The sequence below is a fragment of the Mytilinidion resinicola genome (genome assembly GCF_010093595.1).
Source record: "Mytilinidion resinicola strain CBS 304.34 unplaced genomic scaffold BDZ99scaffold_6, whole genome shotgun sequence".
Classification (NCBI taxonomy): Eukaryota; Fungi; Ascomycota; class Dothideomycetes; order Mytilinidiales; family Mytilinidiaceae; genus Mytilinidion; species Mytilinidion resinicola.
The window spans coordinates 1,331,944-1,351,156 of record NW_022985442.1 but is presented as its reverse complement, the minus strand read 5'-3'; the positions used below and the strand labels follow the sequence as shown (position 1 = coordinate 1,351,156).

The window sequence follows — 19,213 nt, the reverse complement described above, 5'->3', positions numbered from 1 at the left end:
TACATAGTTTAGGGAGACGCGAGCTCAATTCACGTCATCACCGTAGTAGTGAAGGCCAAGAAAGAACATCTAGCTCCCAATGATAGATATGGGGCTATACTACTAGTCCAGGTCAATCTAGCAGCATACTGCATGTGACAGGATCCTGGCAACGTAGGAAGAACACCAATCAGTAAGGCGAGTGGCAGGAGTACTCAATCAAGCTTCTGAGGAGCTCGTTGCGAGATCTAGTTCCTATTGAGTAGACTAACGATCTATCTCGGCCTTATTGCTCTCCTCAGACAACTAGATGTAGTGAGATGCTATAGCCTTCGGGGCTAAAACATAATCATAATTTCCAGTCATGAGTGCAAGATCCTGTGGCCCATTGAACGGACCACCGAAGTTCATCTTGTACTTCGGGAAGCCCTGGTCAAACTGCGCCGCGGCTTCAATCTCCTTGACCTTCTTTGCCGTAAGCTCAATGCTAAGCGCCTCGATATTCGCCTTCATGTGCTCCAGCTTCCTCCCACCAATAATCGGGAAGACGTACGGGCCCTTCTGGATCGCCCAGGCAAGCGCAATACTCGTCGGAGCAGTCTTGCGTGCCGCAGCAATCTTCCTCAGTGCCTCCGCTACCTGCTTAGCAGCCGCCGTCGGTGGATACACCTGCACACGGCCCTCAGCAGCCTCTTTCTCAGCCACCTCCGCGCTCTTGAAGTTCCCACCCCCGAGCACGCCCCACGGCGAGATAGCCATGCCCTCCGACGCGCACATATATCGAAGATCTCGCGCTCCAGGTCGCGCTCAGCAGCGCTCCACTGGCCCGTGTACACCACGAACGTCGCCATGCCGTGCTGGCGCGCGTACGCGTTGCACGTGACCACGAACCACGACGGCATGTTCGACGCGCCGAGATACAGCACTTTGCCCTTCTGAACGACGTTGTTCAGCGCGCGCATCAGCTCCGCGACCGAGGTCGTGAAGTCCCACCAGTGCACGTACAGCACGTCGATATACGAGGTGCCGAGGCGGGCGAGCGAGGTCGCGAGCGAGTGCTTGAGGGACATGGTGCTGTTGCTGCTGTAGTTTGACAGGATTTCCGGCGCGTTCTCGGTGCCGAGGACGGCGCTGGAGGAGAATTTGGTCGCGAGGACGAGCTCGTCGCGGTTGTGGCGGAGCGCGAGCCATTCGCCGACCCAGAGCTCGGCTTGCCCGGATTGGTAGTGGTTGGCGGTGTCGATGAAGTTGCCGCCGAGGGAGTAGAAGTGGTCGAGCATGGCGAAGGCGGAGTCTTTGGTGCATTTGCCGAGGAGTTGGTTACTGTGGTGTGTTAGGAGGTATAGGCTGGGTGAAAGGGGAGTGCTTACCATGCTGTTCCGAAGTTGACGGTGCCGAGGGAGAGGGGACTGACGCGGACGGAGGCGGAGGGGCTGAGGACGCGATGGCGGCCCAGGAGGGACTTTGGAGGGGCTGTGGCGAATGCAATGGCCATTGTGAGTGGGATAGGCTGTGAGGGGCGAGGCTTATGATGTGTAGAGGATGAGAATGAAATCAACGGGCGTTTATGAGAGCAAACGGTTCAAGTGGGTGGTGCTTTGATGTAGTAAAGGATGAAGGGGATGAAGATGGAAATTCAGTGGATGGAACTACGGTATATATATGAAGCCAGGCTGTTTTCATTACCATATTGAGACGTTTTGATCGCTAACCTATGCTTCTTCATCTTTGCTGCTGACAAAATAATATTTCCTCTTTGGTCGTCGGTATGCACAAGCTGCTCCGAAGATGTCGTTGCAGCTTTCCAACATTCGTCGGAGGGCCCAGTGGAAAGGAGCATCTTGCTTAATCACGATGTGTTTGCTTGGAGTCTTTGCCTACTACAAGGCCATTATGCTAAGGATGCTTTGGCGATCGGAATACCGGGTACAGAAATGCTAAACGCTACTTGCTCATGGGGCTACGGTGAGTTGTAAGCAATGGAGAAAAACTTCCTAAAATCGACGGCAGTGGTATTTATCAGCTCGCGGACAAAGTCGAGCGGAGTAGAGCAATGTGCTGGGAGTACTACAGCCCTCTTGCGCATGATGCTGTGGTTAGTGCAGGGTGGCCGTAAGGATACAATACGGTACTAGAAGTCGAGGAGAGAAGTTTGATTATCCTGAATGGCCTGAATAGCCTTTTGTTCTAAAGCTTCTGTTACGCAGCTTTTCTGGACTACGCTAATGATGGCATGTGCAAAGGGGCTGTACAGCTTATGAAGTGGATCATAAGATTGTGAAAACATGCATTCTATGTCTGGGTTTCACGTGAGCTTCCGATGCCTCTCAGTACGTAGCAGCCCGAGGAGATGGCTTCAGCGTCATCAAAGAAAGAAGCAAACAGGGAGATCCCGACTGCTATGCTCTCAGGGATGGTGTTGGATACAAGGTCAGGCTAGTGGTGGAGCCCGAGTTCTTCGGAACTACTAGCGGCCCGACAGCTCCAGCTCTATCGTGACCTCCAGCCTTGTCCCCCATGTCACCATCACCGTTCTCAGCCTTGTCCTAATACCTTTTCTTGCATGAAACAAGCTCGCGTCATTGGTTGCAGCCGCTGTGATCTGGGGTATGTCCTGCAGCGTCCGCTTTGTCCGAACTCAGCTGCGGAAGCGCGAAGCATCGGTTTGCTATGGTCAATTAGAAGGACCTATCAAAGTGACCACAGAGATTTGGGCAGCAAGACAGATATTTTTATTGGGATAATGGACAAGACGATATCGTACCAGACTGTCGGGTTCGGGCATCACTTCTCCCAATGCTGTCAACCTCTTGCAAGCGATAGCGATAGCCAATCAGACCAATCCACGAAAAGGTGCAGTCAAAAACAGCGTGTGATTAAAAGGCAGTAGGACTAAGCAAACAAACGACGAAAAAGAGTATAAAAGAAGGATTCGCAAGGTGCCTACGGTGCCTAACAGTGTAAGTCTAGATATCCTCGAGCTGTAACACCATGACTGGACAATGGCTTGCAAAATATCCCCGGAGATTCCCCCTAACACCGGACCAGTCGATATCGTCCAATATTGGCAGAACTCATGTCGTGGCTCTTAGAATGATTAGAGAGGACCTTCCAAGGGAAGTCACTTTCTCGTCGTCGTGGACGATTGCATTCGCTCTAAGAATCTTGGTCAGCTTATCGAAGCCGGTCTGGTATATGGATTTGGGAAAATCATACCCGCAACGGCCTAATTGTATGTGCTCATGGCGTTGACCTTTGAGCTCTCATTCTCCACCACTTGTATTTGACTCGTTTGTAGAATTTCTCTCTAAGCTTTCTCTATTCTCATTCTCATTGTTGTCCTCGGACCATGCTCCAGTCTGAGCCCGATCATGATCATCTGGTGAATGGTACCCATTCGTGTGGTCGGCCGAGTCGCTTTGGGCTGAGCGAGGATTGGAATCAGCTTCTCCATGGACCGAAGATTGACGTTGAGGGGACCCTAAAACCACACGATGATTAGTGGAACGCTCGTGGTACTAATGGAAAGCTGGAGCAATGAGCCGCAGGGCCAGTCTATGCACAATCTTCTACCAGCACCTGAGGCAGCCCGGCAAGGTTTCAGGTCTATCAAGAGGATAGATCTGAATCTTCTTTCGATTGACGAAAACTCTTTGAAAGACTCCTTAAACCAAAACGGGATCAGGTATAAGTGTACACACCTTCTCTAGACCGATCCATGGGGCTCATCGATCTGCCTGGCCAACAAGCCCCGGACGCGTTTGCCTGATTCCTGATCTCAGACACATCCACCTCCGATGTGTCAGTGCGGAGATATCTTGTGAAGCCATCCGCGTCTCGTTGTATTCCAGGTACGCCTCCTCCAACCGACTCTCTAGCTGATCCCTCAGGGCGGTTATCTTCTTTTAATTGTCAGCAATGTCTCTTCTACACCGTACTTACTGGTTGTGTAATCTCAAAGGCGACTTACCTGGTTGTTCCATCCTGTGGTCTTCGGTTCTGGATGCCTGGCAAACTTGTTCAGGGCCGAGCATACCACCTCGAGGATCGAGGAAGCCCTTGGGCCCTAGCCCATTATGTATTCGCACCTCCAGTCGGAAACATCTTTGGCCGCGTTTCGTAAGATCGAGATGAACAACGAGTCAGTGGGTTACACAGTCGTGTCCAGACTCCAATGGTCATAGGCGGCCAGAGGCCTCAGGTGGGCCCATCCGATGCTGAAACGACAGCGCGGTCGTGAGGCTTGCGATAAAGAGCGTGGATACCCATTGTGGTTGGAGTAGTGTCGAGCTTACTGGGTGTATTATTGGAATAAGGTCGCCGGAACGGTGGTATGCGCGTGATGGCACTCCTGCCGGGACACCAGATCCCCTGTCCACTAACATTGTGGGGCTTCCCGGACGTGGACTCGCTCGCGCATCTCCCGAATGCAAGAGCGGTCTACCATCTACCGACTCGGCAAGGGCTGTCGAAAACACTGTCGGCAGAGTTCTAGAAATACTCAACTGCATGATGCAGTAGCGGATCCTTCAACGATCATAATTCTCCTATTCCCGCACTCAGGTCATCGCGCTGGGTAGGCAGGTTGGTCTACCACTTCTCTAAACGCTATCATCATCAATAGGGGCAGCTTAGAACACCATCGGATATGTCTCATAGACTGGTCCTGCTTCGAGTCTTCACCGCTTGTCTCACAGCCCTCCAATGTTAGCATTTCAAGGATTATTAGGTCGCGCTAGAACTTCCGGCCACCCCTTGACCTCAGTATCTGCTTCCGGCCAATCCTGTATTTTGATGGAAAGACCTGGCTTTCTGGCAGTCTGTGAATGGCTGTGATCAGCAGCAAAGCTTGCGCCTCATAACTTCTGCATGATCAATGGCAGCTTTGGGAGACACGAGGCCAGGAATCGGACCACAATTGCGTTCTGTCAAAAGCATATTTGATGCTTCTCGCTATTTACTCGGTCATGTTAAGTCACATGGAATCGGACGATTTACCACTACCAAAGTTTCGTCTCTTCTGTGCATGATGATTCCAGTCTCTCGCCGCACCACCCGAGGGAATGGACCAGCATCGCCGGCTAGTGTCGTCCTTACGAGGCCCATACCAGAGGCAAACGTGCTCAACATCGCGCTGTCCGCTTTCGTATCTGTGCGTTTCTCAGGAGCGGTCCAGAACCGTGTCTGCGGTTGTAGCTAGCCCTGTCGTGTACGGCTTCCTACACCTACAACTCATTCTTCAGGGCAGTCATCGACCCTTGTCCTGCCTTGCATTCTATCCGGTCTTTCCGGTCCCTCAATGCATATATGTATGGTTAGGTAGACCAAACCAAATGGGGCGACGAAACACATAAAGCCAGATGAAACTAGACTGTAGATATGACCTGCAGGTTGCAGCGTCATCTCGAGCTGCTCAAAATTTGAAGCACTTCTCCACCTCTTTCGATATTGCGGAAAATGGAAGCTCAGAGACCATCATCTGGCCAAAGAGCTTTGATTCGATAAAGCATCCAAATCCTTCGATGCGCCCTCGCGTTTTCCAGGTCTGAGTTTCCCTGCATCATGCATACGCTAGAAAACCGCATGGGGATGGCGGGGGACTCAGACCCTCCGTCGGTATTTTCTCCCAAGACTAGCTGCACTGAATACCTAGGAGCGGTATCCCGGCTACTGATATTCAGTGCGTGCGCTCCCGTGGCGCTTCTGGGGTCCGGGGTATGCCTCCAGACTTGAGATTGATGTTTTGCTAAGCGGTGAGTTGTTTTTGTGCGACTCTCGAGGAACAGCGCTATCGGGAGCCAAAGTCGCGTCAGCCGAGCGAGCCGATTCTTCAAGACAGGACGGATTCATCGGTGTGCAGAAAGCCAAATTTAAAGTATGAAGTATGTACGCGAGAGTCGAGATCATCCCCGGTCGAGCCGTCACCCCGCCCATGGCATGCTCGCTCCTGCCGAGATACGTGCAGGTATTCCAACCTCATCTGTGCTAGCCACGATGTCATGCCGCAGTCTGCGGCGCGGACAACACCGGCCCAGCTCCATAAAGACGCCACTTTGCCGCTGGGCATGCTCCGGTGAAGATACCCTGCGGGCGGCTCGGCACAGCCCGCGATACCGGCCGTCATCAGCGCTAGCCCCAAGCCTTACGGTATCAAACATTCAGATATCAATGGAAGTCAGACGACACATAGCATCGAATCCGCAACTTTGGCCATACACCACTACGACTTCCCCCTGCATACCACGTCAAATTTCCTAGCGGTGAAGAGGGGGCCGTCTGACTTCGGCCAGGAACCGACACCCATTGACCAGTCGATAGATACTGAGAAGTGGGAACTTTCGCCCTGTCGGAAATTGCGGATTTCATGGCGCTGTTCCTGGATAATGAGATAATCGGAGTCGGGCACGTCATTTGATATCCAGCCCTCGATCGGTCAGTGCGAGTGAAGGGAGCAAGCGTGTACAGCAGGGCCTTCTGGCTTTGCTCACACCCTTGAGACGATCCAAGGCGTCGATGAAGTGCTGCTCATTTCACCGTCTCTCCGCCGATCCAAGTCTCTAGCACCCACTTGTTCTGATAGCGCTAGTAGCGCACACCTTTCCATCCGGCGCACCAGCCGTTTTGTTGGGCTCTGACTCGTCGTCAACTCCTTTGTAGAACCAGCAAATCGAGCTGTCGAGTATGCAAGAGTTGGAGATGGTATTCGTATCTGCTTCCGAAAAAGTGCGAATCCTATGACTGACAAAGAAGACTAGGAGCAATAACTAAATATCCTAAACTCACCGCCCTATTCCCATCCACGCCCGCAACAACATCCGCGCCATCGACCTTGATATTCGCAAAGGTGAATTCCTTGCATGCTGAGGGTCGCAGTTTCCGCAGCCCCTGTACATTTGCCAACGATTCCCTGCCTACCTTGTATCAGCGTTGGTATCTTTCGATCCGCCCAGTTTCTCTCTCTGTCTTGATTTTCGTCGTCATGGTCTGCTAACACTTAGGAAATAGGAATCTCATGTAAACTTTTTTACCGCTACCGTTCCGCCGACGTTGTGCTGCAGCACCTTATCCTCCGCATTCCGCGTCCCGCCTCCATCCACATACGACGTGCCTTTAGTCTGCTTGAACGTAGCTGCATCCAAGCATACATCGGCCCACCATACGTTGTTGAGATTGCAGGCCCCGAGGTAGTGGATACCTAATAATCACATCAATACTGGCTTGGAGTGATGGGCTAAACAAGACTACGGACCGTCGCCGTCGTTTGGCCTAATGACGATGTTCGAGAGTACAGCACCGTCTTAGAGGCGGGATACTGCATCTGAATCGCCGCCCTCTGCTTGCCTACGCAGCGAAATTCGTAGTTCCCGACATTGCGGGAATTATGGATTGGAGCTTCGTGTATATGGTTGGGACTGTTGCAATACTAAGCCAGGAGGCTACAAGGAGAGCTTTGGTAGTCATGATGAATGATCTTTTCAGAGATCCTTTGATGGTGCTGAGAGAGGAGGCGGTATTCTAACATTTCCTAGCAAGAGCACGAATCTTTTATGTGTAAAAGGCAGTAGCGGTATTTAGTTATGTTTTTCTACCCCATCTCTGAAGCAAAATGACTTGCTGCATAGAAATAACTAAGATCGTCCTAGAAACCTCTCTCCCACTACGTCAAAGCCGAGACCTCCATTTTTGTCTATAGCATACGAGGAAGGTTGCGCAGAAGAACTTCGCCATTTTTGCTGGATGCTCGCGAAAATGAATACCTACGAAAAGTATTCACATGCACAGTGACCCGTGTCCTCCAATGTATGTCGAAAAGGGGCTCTTTAGACTTGTCGTCAAGGCTGCGAATCAAAAGCGTGCTCGGGACGCCTTCCTATTGCTGGGAATCAAGACAGCGCATTTCCGCGCGACTAGGACGAAGCACCCCGTTCAGGGAATATGCATGTATGCAAAGCAGCCACCCCTAGCTTTAGCGGGGAGGTGCAGTGCTAGGGGCGTCTTGATGTACCCTTTTTTGACCAAGCCTCCGAGTGATTCGCTCGTTGGCCTCCAATGATGTGGTGCGTTTTGGTACTCCTTTGAAACCTCCTCAGAGCTTCTCGTTCTCATTATCTCCCCCAGTTCTTCAGATTTCAAAGTCCGCTCACACGATCCTGCATCCTGAGATATTCGTATTCATCACCATCACGAGCCTCGTGAACTGATTCCTTGCACAGGATTCGCAGAAATACTTGTTTCTGTCTACATAAGTCAGGCTGTTTGATTTCCGAATCCTACAAACAAGTTTATACCTCTACCGTCGTACATGAACCGTCGTTTCATCAAAGAGCAATTTCACCTCGTCGATAAATCCACCGCATCATCGCGTGCAAGCTCTAGCTCTTTGGAACTTAGTCAAATCTATCGGCTTGTTCTCCCCTCTCCATAAAAAAAAAAAAAAAAAAAAAAGGCTCTCCCGATTGCTTTTCTCGACCTGGCTTTAGCTGCCGTCGACTCGCTCGACTTGAGCTTTTCGAAACAAGGGATGCGGCAGCGACAGCAAATCGATGACCATGGACAAGAAAGCCCTACCTATACATATGCCAGCCCATCCTGCATTCTGACAGATAAATAGCGTAAATCTAGCGATAGTTTACTAGTGAGAAAGCGAATCGTTATTCCGGGATAAGGCGGCTGTCCTCAGCGTCATCAAGCGAATATTTTGCGGGTGTTGTCATGTAACTGAGGCGTCACCTGTGAAGGCTTTTTTGATATTGAGGTGGTAGTCCACGAAAAGGTGCGAGATTCCATTTAGAAAGCTTTTAAGCTATAGTCTCTCCCTCTCTCTCTCTGGGCTTGTCAATAAATGCGCTCGTAAAACCTATGAAGCGGCAGTCTGGCAAGGTTAAGAGCTCTCTGGGCCACCCCAGACGGTGTTCGACTGCCATTTGATGTTCAACGGAGCCTGGCAGGATACTTTGATGCTGTATCCCATCCTTCCAGTTAACCATATACTCACAGGCTCAAGCGCAGCCGCCACTCGTTCGCGGTGAAGGCATTTTGCGAATGTGCACGATTCGTCGTGGAGGATTGAACTCGAGCGACCATTGTCATAACCGCGGCGGACAAAGAAGGAAACGGGGGCGTCGGACCAAGAAACATCGATATCGGAATAAGATCATAGAATGGATTTGTCTTGGTAACTAATTGATAGGTATCCTTCGCGCCGGCCGTCCTAATTATATTACATAGAAAAAGATTGTAAATTAGCAGAGAACGCCAGTGGATAATCTGTTCTGGAGGAGAGAGGCTGGTGCGGCTGCGGGTACCTTACCATTCATAGGTATCACCGACTGATACATAGGCACGCCCACGTCGTGCAATGCTCTATGTTCAGCACGGTGTTCGATGGCCCGATGCCTATCATTTCCCTTCCGCCTTCTGCACCAACGCCTCCTCAAGCCCGATCGGTTCCCATACACTCTTTTCCTTCTTGTTCTGCGCCCAGACGACGTCGCCTTTTAGGTATACCAACGCCCCACCCTTGCCGGTCGCGCTCGCTGTGACCCTGAAGAGAGGGAGGCCGGTGGTCGCGTGGGCCTCGCGCAGGGGTATGAGAAGCAGGTTCTCTTCGCTGCACCAAGCTTCGACGACGTCCTTGAATGTAGCCTCTTCCACCACTTCTTTACGCGCCGATCGTGGGTCTTTTCTCGCAATTCCCGGTGCTTTCGGGGTTCCAGGTGGACCAGCCACAGGTGGGCCCGCTCTTGGTGGCGCCAATTCGGCCTTAGCACGGTCTCCAAGATCCAGTGCTTCGTTCATCATCGCAAGTCCTTTATCCCACATCTCTGCGACTGCTCGAGTAGAGTTTATTTCGTCGGGGAAGTAGCTTTTCCACCATGTAAACCATTGCCCAACTTCTTCGTAATTTGGATCAGCCGTGAGCCATTGATGCAACACGGTAAGCCACTTGGGGAAGAACTCAGCAAGGAACAGCTGTGCCAGGACGCTGGCTTTGAAAAAGGAGTTCCATGCTATCACTCGCTCAAGAGGCTTCAAGTCTTGGTCCGAAGGGTCGACTTCGAAGTCCGAAGTGAGCAGAAGAGCGAGACGTGGCAGGAGATGCCGGACGAGCGCGTTGTCAAGTTCGCCGCGGAGAACTTCTCGCCAGTTCTCCAAGCCTGGCATGACACCGCGTGAGAGATCCCAGGTATCCAAAGAGAGTCGGAACTTCCTCTTAACGTCCACAAGAAGGCCGGAGGAGCTCCGAGGATCCGTGTGATGATCTGAGAGATATTGCAACCAAGGAAAAAGCCAAACATGAGGGAGCGGTGTTGAGGATCTCTTTTTCAGTGATGTGCGAGGGTTCCAATTGTGCACAGCAGTCGTAAGCTTTTGTACGATAAGCTGGTTTAGAACGTTGTGGTAAACAAATGGCGGAAGAATGTCTTTCCAGGCCTCGACAAGCGCGATCAGTGTCGTAGGTTTATAGACATCCCACTCGTTCGTCACTGCGGTGCGAACCTTTGGCAGCCAGAGAGTATAGATCATGGTTTCGTAAGCAGTGGTGGATTTGTGGCGTCGACCGATGTCGAATGTGTCGCCGCCGTTGAGCACAGCAACTGTGTCCTTGGTGGTTATTCCAAGTATTGTGCGTAGCCGATGAATATGAGGAACAAGATGCATCGGGTTCTCCAATGGGTCCCAGTCGAGCATTTCTTGCTTAAATAGAGGATGAATTGCAGCCACGGCGGCTTCCGAGAGACCGAAATTTTGAATCTCGTTTCGAAACTCGAACTGGATAGTGTCGAGCTGGGAGACCACTTCAGTCCACTTGTTAGCCGCTTCATCGGCCGTGCTCGCCTTGTTTAGATCTAGTTGGCCCAAAGCAGCGATTGCTTCTGTGACTCCTTTGACCTTTCGAATCTCTTCCTGCTGTGCCTCGATCTCCTGCTGCAGCTGGTCTTCTTCGAGGAACAAGAATTTCTTCTTCTCCGTAACATCATTCCAGGCGTCGGCGAAAGCCTCCAGCTCCATTCTGGCCTTCCTCGCTAGTTTTTCAGCTTCGGTGTCTGATGTGCCGCCCAACGGAGTCATCAATCCCGCCGTGGATGTGAGCAGCCTTGCCTCCTTGCCCGTCGCATCGATCAACGATTTGAGAACATTCGGGACGTGCAAGCCATCGGAGGCAGCTTCAATATCGGCGGCGGTCCTGTACTTGGTCTTCGTTCGCCCGAATCCGCCGGGCGTACTGGCGCCGCTGGCATTTCCAGACCTAATGATCTCTTTTCGCCGCTTTCTGGCCTTGCGCTCCTCTTCCGACGAGTCCTCGTATTCCTCTCCTCGTTGCTCGGCAGCCCGTTTGGCTTCGGCCTTTGCCTGTGCAGTCTTTTCCTTGACGGCGCCCACACCGGCGCCTTGGGGCCGTAGCTTGACCTCGATCGGATTCAGAATTCCCTCGCCGGTTTTTCCGAGGCCCTGGCCCTCCTGGTATCCCATCTTGGCCATCATCTTCTCGGCGAACGACATCTTGGGCTTTGCGCCGGCGTGGTCGCCGTCACCGTTCTTCGCGCTCTTGCGACTGGCGGCATCGCTGAAGTCGCCTTTGCGCTTGAAGGCCGGACGCTCCATGGCGGAGAGGTCGAGTGGATTGGGGGGGAGGTGGCGGTAGAGAGGGTTCTCGATGGATTGAGTGAGAGCGGCACTATGTAGGCAGAGAGCACTTCGCAGAGCTGAGGCTGGCAATAGTTGCCGCGACCGGGGTGGTTATTCTGGGCGCAGATTGTGGCGGTCGCGGCGTGAATTCGGGTGTGATCCCCCTGCTGAACGGGCCCCGTAAACTATTTTGGGGAGCGGCCCTATCTCTGCGCTCCAACGCCCGCCCAATTCACTGCAACAACACTGACTGACCTCCCTGTCGCGTGCCTCCCGCACCCCTTTCACCACCGCGGGCTCTCGACAACTGCCCTCTTCGCCATGGACCTCCCTCGCTCTACCTCGCCGCAGCCAATGGTGCGAGTCGCGTCTCACGAGGGCCCCATGGACCTCCGCCATCCCACTCCGGATCTGCAGTCGCTGCAAGGGGCATACATAGGCAATGTCGAGCGCCTGGAGGAGCGCGCCGAGCGCATGAGTTCGACCGGCTCGGAGCTCGGCGAGGAGATTCGCAAGCTGCAGCTGGAGCAGAAGCTGTCAGACAGCCGCAAGTCTTCGCTCCTCTCTGGCGGCGACGACAGGATACTGCCCGCCGCTCGCTCCCGCAATGCCTCGACCAGCTCCTACACAACCTCCATTGTTGACGTCAATAGTGCTGCCAGATGGGGCGGTTATTCACCTAGTGGCTTCATCACCTCCCCCATTGGCTCTTTTCGCTCGGGATCGTGGTCTCAGCCATCGTTGCAGAGACAGCGCTCAGCCAGCCGCACCTCCCGCCTGGGGAATGTCATCCGCCCTGAGGACCAAGAGTACCTTCACGGCCAGACAGTCTCGCCCACCATGCAAAACGCAGTTCCCCGAATGGCCTCGCCGAAGCCCTCAAGCCGTCGGGAGTCCTCCTTCGGCCAACACTACGACCAAATAGCCCAGGAAATAACAAATGCCTTCGATTACAACCCAAACAAGTCCCCTATGTCGGACGGTCAACACCACAGCGGATACTTTCCCCACCCAAACGACTTGCCCGACAGGCCGCCCACAGCAGCCTCCACCGACACCTATCACCAAGCTCGAACCCTATTCCAGGACTTCGATGGCGTACACTGTTCACCGGTAACGGAGGAACTTGGGGGACATTCACAAAATAGTGGTAGCAGGAACTCGTCACTGCTCAGGTCAATGCCTGCTCCTCCTCAACTAGGGCAACCTCCACCAACCGATGGAATGGTGTTCTATCCCGCACCTGTCCCTCGCATGTTGAATCTCCCTAAGCGCCTCTCGCAACTGCCAGCTGCCTCTGTCCAGGCTAAGCGACGCACGCAGCTCCTACAATCTCTACCACCAGACGCTCGGAAATCAGCGATATGGTTACCCGACGAAGCACGAAATTCCTCAGACTCTGCCGACGCCGCACAGAACCGGAAGTCTGTGATGAATCCGCGCAAGAGCGTCTCTGGCCTTCCTGCCCAGCTTCGAGCAAGCATGTTTTTCGATCAGGTTGCTGAGGCTCAGGAGTTTGAGGTCAAGGGAGAGTCCGCCGAGGAGACCCTTGACAGCATCCTGGAGGCGTCGGCGCATGCTCCAGTCGGCGCTTTCACGGACCACCCCTTTGCTGGCCGTGTTGGTAATGAGGTTTACGGCAAGGAGGAGAACCGGCATAGTGGTGTATCGCTACTCAACCAGGATAAAGCCGACGCGAGGAAAAGTCGCAGTTCTCTGAACCTTCTACGCACTCGACGCAACTCAAGTGGCGATGGACTGAATAAATTACAGAAGCGCAGTAGCACTCATGACCTTAATCGGCTGACCGTTCGAAACAGTAGCCACATGAGTGTCGGGACTGGACCTCTCAACGATGTCGCGACTGGACCTCTCAACGATGTCGCGACTGGACCTCTCAATGATGTTGATCAATCATACCACCATCACGAGGAAGATGAGGATGAGGCAGGCGAGCACACACCGCTGCGCCACTCGCTCAACGACGACCGTCTCAATGATGAACGTGAGCACTTCCCTGAGAACCTGGAGGAAGGAGAAGAAGGGCTGCATGAAGAGCCTCAAGGTCCTCAGTATCATGGTCCTCCAACAACCCTCCTCGCAGAACTACAGATGCGTAAACAACTGCAGAAGAGTCGAAACGTGAACAACACAAACTTCTCTGCCGGTCTGCACTCGACTCTGCTAGAGCTCGATGCGGTTGCCCAACTTGAGAAGAAGAAGCGCCATAACGCTAAGGTCACCCTAGCTTGGGAAGACCCCGATGCTCGACCTGCCGTCGAGGAAGACGACGATGACGAGGTGCCTCTTGGAATGCTGTTCCCCCAACGAGATGGTCTTATCAATAAAGGACGGGACAAGCCGATGGCTGCGGACTGGGATCGTCCATTGGGCCTGATTGCACAACGAGAATTGGAAGACAACGAACCTCTGAGCAAACGACGGCACAGATTGCGTGGAGGTGACCCTCGACGTGGGCCCAGCCCTGTAAAGCGACTTGGAATGTCTCAGCCCTCCCCGTCAATGCCAATACTTCCTGGTCAAGCCGCGACGCCGCCAGTCGAAGAGGAGGGCGAGGAGGAAACCCTCGCTGAACGAAAGCGCCGCCTTGCAGATCGTCAGGCACTCGACAACGCTATCGGCAACGTTGAGACACGTCCCATCAGCGGCGATTTCGCGAACGAGATGATGAGTCAGTTCGGCGGTCTCAACGATGTTGAAAAGGAAAAACCAGTCGCCGCGCCGGCGGATGAAGAAGAAGAGACGCTCGGTCAACGCCGTGCTCGACTCCGGGCTAAAGCTATCGCACGAGGCGATAATCCCGATGGTGCCGCGGGTGCCCTCTCACGTCCACCTCTCCGAGGCTCCCACAGCATGGCAGACCTGCTTTCGGCACATCCCTTAGGCCCACACTCCGCTCGCAAAGTATCAAATGAAGCGCTAATCTCTAGCCTTCCTCCAGGAAGCCTGCTCCAGCAGAGCGAGATCAAGCGAACTCGCCAGAAGGCTGACCTCTTGGAGACCAACAAGCGAAGCACAAGCTACGGCCTCGACAAGCCGCTCATCGGCGACCTCGGAAACATCCAAGACCCATCCCTCGCCGCGAAACCCACTCCCTTCAAAGGCGGCATATACAACAACGGCATGGGCGGCGTCGGTGGCGCCGTAGCCTCCCCGCAGCCCGCCCAACCGAACGGCTACTTCCCGATGGCCAACATGGGCTTGCCTACGAGCATGTCGATGAACTTCACGCAGCCGAGCTACTTCCCGCAGCCCAGCTTGATGCCCCAGCAGATGATGGGCATGGGTATGGGCATGCAAGCACCAGGGTACCCACAGCCGGGCTTTGGCGGCTATCCGCAGATGAGCATGCAGCAGATGCAGCAGATGAGCCTGGCGATGCAGCAGCCGTATGATCCGGCGATGGATGCAAGACAGCGGGATATGATTGATCGGTGGAGGCAGAGTATTATGCCTTAGTAGAACAGGAGTATAGACGGAGTGGGTTGATTTAGGCAAGGTTAGGGATAGGATGGCTCTTGTATTGTACGACTAAGTTTGCATGACGGAGCCTGCGGGCGGGCGTTTCGGAAGCTGGTAAGCTGAGGGCTACTGCTGGTCTGGTTGTCATGAGGTTGGGGGTCTTATTAACCTATTAATTTGAGCGTTTTTGTGTGCGGCGAGCAGAGATTTAGCGAAGCGTATGTAGTCGCACAGAAATGAAAGATTCGTCCCAAGTCACACTCTGTTCGCGTTTCACGTTTCAGTCTAGGATGTGGGTTGAAGTGAATTTTTGGTATTTTCTATCTAAGCTCCTCCCATCACTGCACAAGAAAAGGAAAAAAGCTAGGTGAAGATGGGGGCCCCAGCCAACGCACCCCATCCGTGACGGCCATCCAGGTGAATGGTGCCGCCTCCGCCCAGCGTGGGGAAATGGCCTACTATGGCTCGGTAGATGGCAGAGATAGATGGTTATAAATGGCAGACATGGTTATAGAGATGAGATAGGTAGAGTAAGGAGATTTTAGATGAGGAAGGATGATATGGATGGCAAGTAGATGGCAAGTAGATGCTGGGAAACGATGGGGGCCCCATTCCAACGCACCCCATCTGTGACGGCCATCCAGGCGATGCTGCCGTCTCCGCCCAGCGGGGGGGAAATGACTTACTATAGCTCGGTAGATGGCGGAGATAGATGGTTGTAGATAGCAAGAGATAGTTAGAAATGAGCTAGGTGGAAAGTAGATAGTAGATAAGTAAAGATGGGGATAGATGGGAAGCAGATGGCAAGAAGATGCTGGGAAACGATGGGGGCCCCATTCCAACGCACCCCATCCGTGACGGCCATCCAGGCGACGCTGCCGTCTCCGCCCAGGGGGGGGGGGAAATGACTTACTATGACTCGGTAGATGGAAAAGTAGATGGTTATAGATAGCAAGAGATGGTTAGAAATGAGGTGGTGAGAAGGCTTCAGATAAGACAAGTTGGGGAAAGGTAGGGATAGATGGCAAGTAGATGGCAAGAAAGATGCTGGGGAACGATGGGGGCCCCATTCAACGCACCCCATCCGTGTCGGCCATCCAAGTGACAGCGCCGACTCCGCCCTGCGAGGATAGATGACTCACTATGGCTTGGTGGATAGGAAGTAGATGGCAAGAGATGAGTAGAGATTGAAGAGGTGGTGAGTATATAGTTATTAGATGGAAGTAGATGAGTAGATTGGAGAAGTAGATGGCAGAAAGATGAGAAGGGTAATGATGGGGGCCCCAGCAACGCACCCCATCCGTGTCGGCCATCCAAGTGACAGCGCCGACTCCGCCCCGCGAGGGTAAATGACTTACTATGACTCGGTAAATGACAAGTAGATGGTTATAGATGGCAGAGATGATTAGAGGTAGAAGTAGATGAATAGATGGAATGACTAAATGGCAAGAAGATGAGAGAGGGTTACGATGGGGGCCCCAGCAACGCACCCCATCCGTGTCGGTCATCCAGGTGACAGCGCCGACTCCGCCCTGCGAGGGTAGATGACTTACTACGGCTCGGTAGATGGAAAGAAGATGGCAAGAGTAGATAGCAAAAGTAAATGATAAATGTAGATGGCAAAGATAGAGGGCAAAAGTAGAGGACAGATTGAGATAGCAAGTAGATGAAGCAAGCCTACCAGGCAGTAGATGGCACGTGGATGAAGCAGTAGATGGCAATAAATAGCAAGGAGATGAAGCAAGTAGACAAGAAAAAGATGGGAAGGAGATGGCAAAGGTAAATGGCAGAAGAGATCAGCTGGAGGGGTTAGCACCTACATTGTGAGCAAGGAAGCAAAGGCCGAAGCCCGCTCGAAAACAGAGAGGGGGACGCCCTTCTTATATACTCTTGCCAAGATGCTAGCGTCGGAATACCGTTATCGTGGCCCACTCACGATGAGTCGGCCGCGAGAGTCTGGATTACGCAGCCAGCTATGCTTTCCCATGGTTTTCTTCTTTCTACGCAATTCTTTACTGCCGAGTGATGATAAAATTTTCAAATCCCTAAAAATAGTGCCGAAATTTCCCGTTTCATCTCTGCTAGTGAAGGCAGCAAGCTGGGCGCGAGAGTCCAGGTCGCACAGCCAGCTGACGAGCGGAATCCTCTCCAGGCTGTTCAGTGCCTGCATCGTTCGTTGTTAGCTGAGTGCTATCAGCCTTCAAGTTTGGCTCAAGATACCGCGTAGTTGAGCCGTGCGGCAACTAATCTGGAACTACGGCGCAGTACAGTAAAAGCTCGTCATAACCTTCATGCCATATACCGTTAATGTACGCTATATCGTTCAACCTTCCAATTGCCGTTCTAATATTAGGCGGACAGTGACATTCGATATAACGTTCACACAGGCTATAACATTCATTACCCCGGAACATTAGGTGAATGGTATGACGAGCTTTTTCTGTACCTGCACAAGACTGCTCTGATGGCCGGACCCACGGTTCGGCGTGGGAAAGCTCCACTGTCCCTTGACCCTTGAGAGGGGCTCAACCTAATACCTGGATCGATGAAAATTGCAGCCAATCTGGCCCGCCCTGTACCTGGTGCAGTGGGGCGGTCCAGAGTTCTGGTCCGAGCGGTGCGGGCTCGCGATCGGCAAGCGGCTCGGCCCGCAGCATCCAAACTTGCGGGTCAACAGTCGGACGTGACGCAAAGCATTGAAGCTGTTGCGGCTTTGAGAAGTCAGCTTGTAATCGCGCTTCGACTACCAGAATGATGGCCAACTATATAGGCAGAGCGAGTGTTGCTATTCACAGGTGGCGGCAGCAAGAGTCTTACAGTCAGCTTATCCAGATCGGGTTTAGCGCGTTCCTGTGCCGACGTCAAGACATGGGCCGCCGTGAGAATTTTTTTTCTGAGAACGAACCAATGGTTGGAAATCCGCAAAACTTGCCAAGGAGGCTGAGAGGACTGGCATCTAGACTAACAGCAAGTTTGAACATTTTTCGTTCGCCAAATGGCGGACTAGGTCCAGTGTGGAATCTATAGCTTACTAACACGGAAAACTGGCGAGGGTACAAAAGGATGATGAGACGCACTGTGGAGAAGATAATGCAGTAGAATCTACTTTGCGATAACACGCATTGGGTGAGCCTGTTCAGAAGGCAGAGGGCAATTCATGTGTTCCAATCTTTTGAAGTGACCTCGTCAGCTGGGCATTGAGCGAGACTGAATCGAAATCCGTCAAATAGCTCTCTTCATAGCCGATAACTTGCAATACCAAGTGCAGCTGTAAACTCATTCCTCTCCATTACGCATGTTGATGCTGTGTCCTGGTTAACTGCAGCAATTATGACCGATTTGCGTTATCAGCACATTATTCCCATAGAACGCGTGGTTCGATGAGGCTGAAACCATACGCTGTTGCTAGTTGTTGCTCTTCGAGCAGATGATGGCCTAAAGTGACCCCTAATTGGCTGAATCCTATAGGCAGGCGGTCGGCTCTAGGAGGCGGTCGGCTCTAGTAGTAGCAAACAGACTGCTAATTCGCATCCATCAACCCCTGTCAAATAATCAGCTGTCTTAGCATGCGCTAACAAATCTAGTAATGTCCGATCGTTTTTCGGTTCGTGAAAGCCTTCGAATACCGTCAACAGTGCGTGAGGTCGCCCAGGTGGACGGTCAACACTGGGCGATTATCGGAGCAGAGTTACTTCGGAGCAACAACCCGCCCATGGAAGCACTGGAGGCCTTAAAAAACACGGCAACCTGCTGATCAGCTAGCTTTTTTGTTGGGGTGGGTCGTACCGCGGGCGTTGTGAGGAAGTGATATGTGGCCCTCCACGATGCAACGCAAGCCGAAATAACGCGTAAAGTAGGCCATGCAAGGAACAATACCGATGGTCTAGGCTCATGGGTCTACCGGAGCACCTCAAAAAATGCAGTAGAGCAAGAAAATCGCACGAGAAAAGGTGTAGAGGGTTTCGTTGGCCTCAAAGGTTCGCTAAGGCGCCGTGCTGCACCCGGGTGTCACTTCATCATAACTTCAGATCAGACGGTAGATAAGCTCTTCCATAGCTTTCAGGAGACTTATTCGCTACAAAACAATAATGTCCGACCGTAAATTGCGTTCGTTGTTGAT

General features: G+C 52.7%; 5 protein-coding genes across 5 annotated transcripts; 1 reads left to right on the top strand and 4 right to left on the bottom strand.

Moving 5' to 3' along the window:
• Positions 1-285: 285 nt before the first annotated feature.
• BDZ99DRAFT_569159 (norsolorinic acid reductase) lies at positions 286-1,652 on the bottom strand (the record flags this gene model as incomplete). The annotated part of the gene is made up of 3 exons (XM_033727853.1): positions 1,350-1,652; positions 708-1,302; positions 286-648 (listed from the first exon to the last, which is right to left on the bottom strand). Exons 1-3 carry the CDS (start codon positions 1,472-1,474, stop codon positions 286-288), a joined length of 1,083 nt encoding a protein of 360 aa, XP_033579453.1. The 5' UTR covers positions 1,475-1,652.
• A 1,373-nt stretch (positions 1,653-3,025) lies between these two features.
• BDZ99DRAFT_267659 (uncharacterized protein) lies at positions 3,026-4,162 on the bottom strand. The gene is made up of 4 exons (XM_033713862.1): positions 3,950-4,162; positions 3,681-3,881; positions 3,196-3,460; positions 3,026-3,135 (listed from the first exon to the last, which is right to left on the bottom strand). Exons 1-3 carry the CDS (start codon positions 4,011-4,013, stop codon positions 3,243-3,245), a joined length of 483 nt encoding a protein of 160 aa, XP_033579452.1. The 5' UTR covers positions 4,014-4,162; the 3' UTR covers positions 3,026-3,135; positions 3,196-3,242.
• A 2,374-nt stretch (positions 4,163-6,536) lies between these two features.
• On the bottom strand, positions 6,537-7,440 carry BDZ99DRAFT_487008 (uncharacterized protein; the record flags this gene model as incomplete). The annotated part of the gene is made up of 5 exons (XM_033722811.1): positions 6,537-6,688; positions 6,723-6,831; positions 7,008-7,174; positions 7,229-7,245; positions 7,325-7,440. The coding sequence occupies 5 exons, from the start codon at positions 7,438-7,440 to the stop codon at positions 6,537-6,539; spliced, it is 561 nt and encodes a 186-aa protein (XP_033579451.1).
• A 1,938-nt stretch (positions 7,441-9,378) lies between these two features.
• BDZ99DRAFT_383658 (G-patch domain-containing protein) lies at positions 9,379-11,613 on the bottom strand (the record flags this gene model as incomplete). The annotated part of the gene is made up of 1 exon (XM_033715342.1): positions 9,379-11,613. A coding segment is annotated over one exon (2,235 nt), but the record flags the coding sequence as incomplete, so codon positions are not given.
• A 1,441-nt stretch (positions 11,614-13,054) lies between these two features.
• On the top strand, positions 13,055-15,350 carry BDZ99DRAFT_461164 (uncharacterized protein). Its single transcript, XM_033719555.1, has one exon. It carries the CDS (start codon positions 13,093-13,095, stop codon positions 15,088-15,090), a length of 1,998 nt encoding a protein of 665 aa, XP_033579449.1. The 5' UTR covers positions 13,055-13,092; the 3' UTR covers positions 15,091-15,350.
• Positions 15,351-19,213: the final 3,863 nt, after the last annotated feature.

Coding starts and splice junctions, on each gene's coding strand:
- BDZ99DRAFT_267659 (XM_033713862.1), bottom strand. CDS start 4,013: ATGCTCGGCCCTGAACAAGTTTGCCAGGCATCCAGAACCGAAGACCAC. Junction 3,882..3,949: donor CCACAGGATGGAACAACCAG/GTAAGTCGCCTT, acceptor GACAATTAAAAG/AAGATAACCGCCCTGAGGGA. Junction 3,461..3,680: donor CATGGATCGGTCTAGAGAAG/GTGTGTACACTT, acceptor GTGTGGTTTTAG/GGTCCCCTCAACGTCAATCT.
- BDZ99DRAFT_461164 (XM_033719555.1), top strand. CDS start 13,093: ATGTTTTTCGATCAGGTTGCTGAGGCTCAGGAGTTTGAGGTCAAGGGA.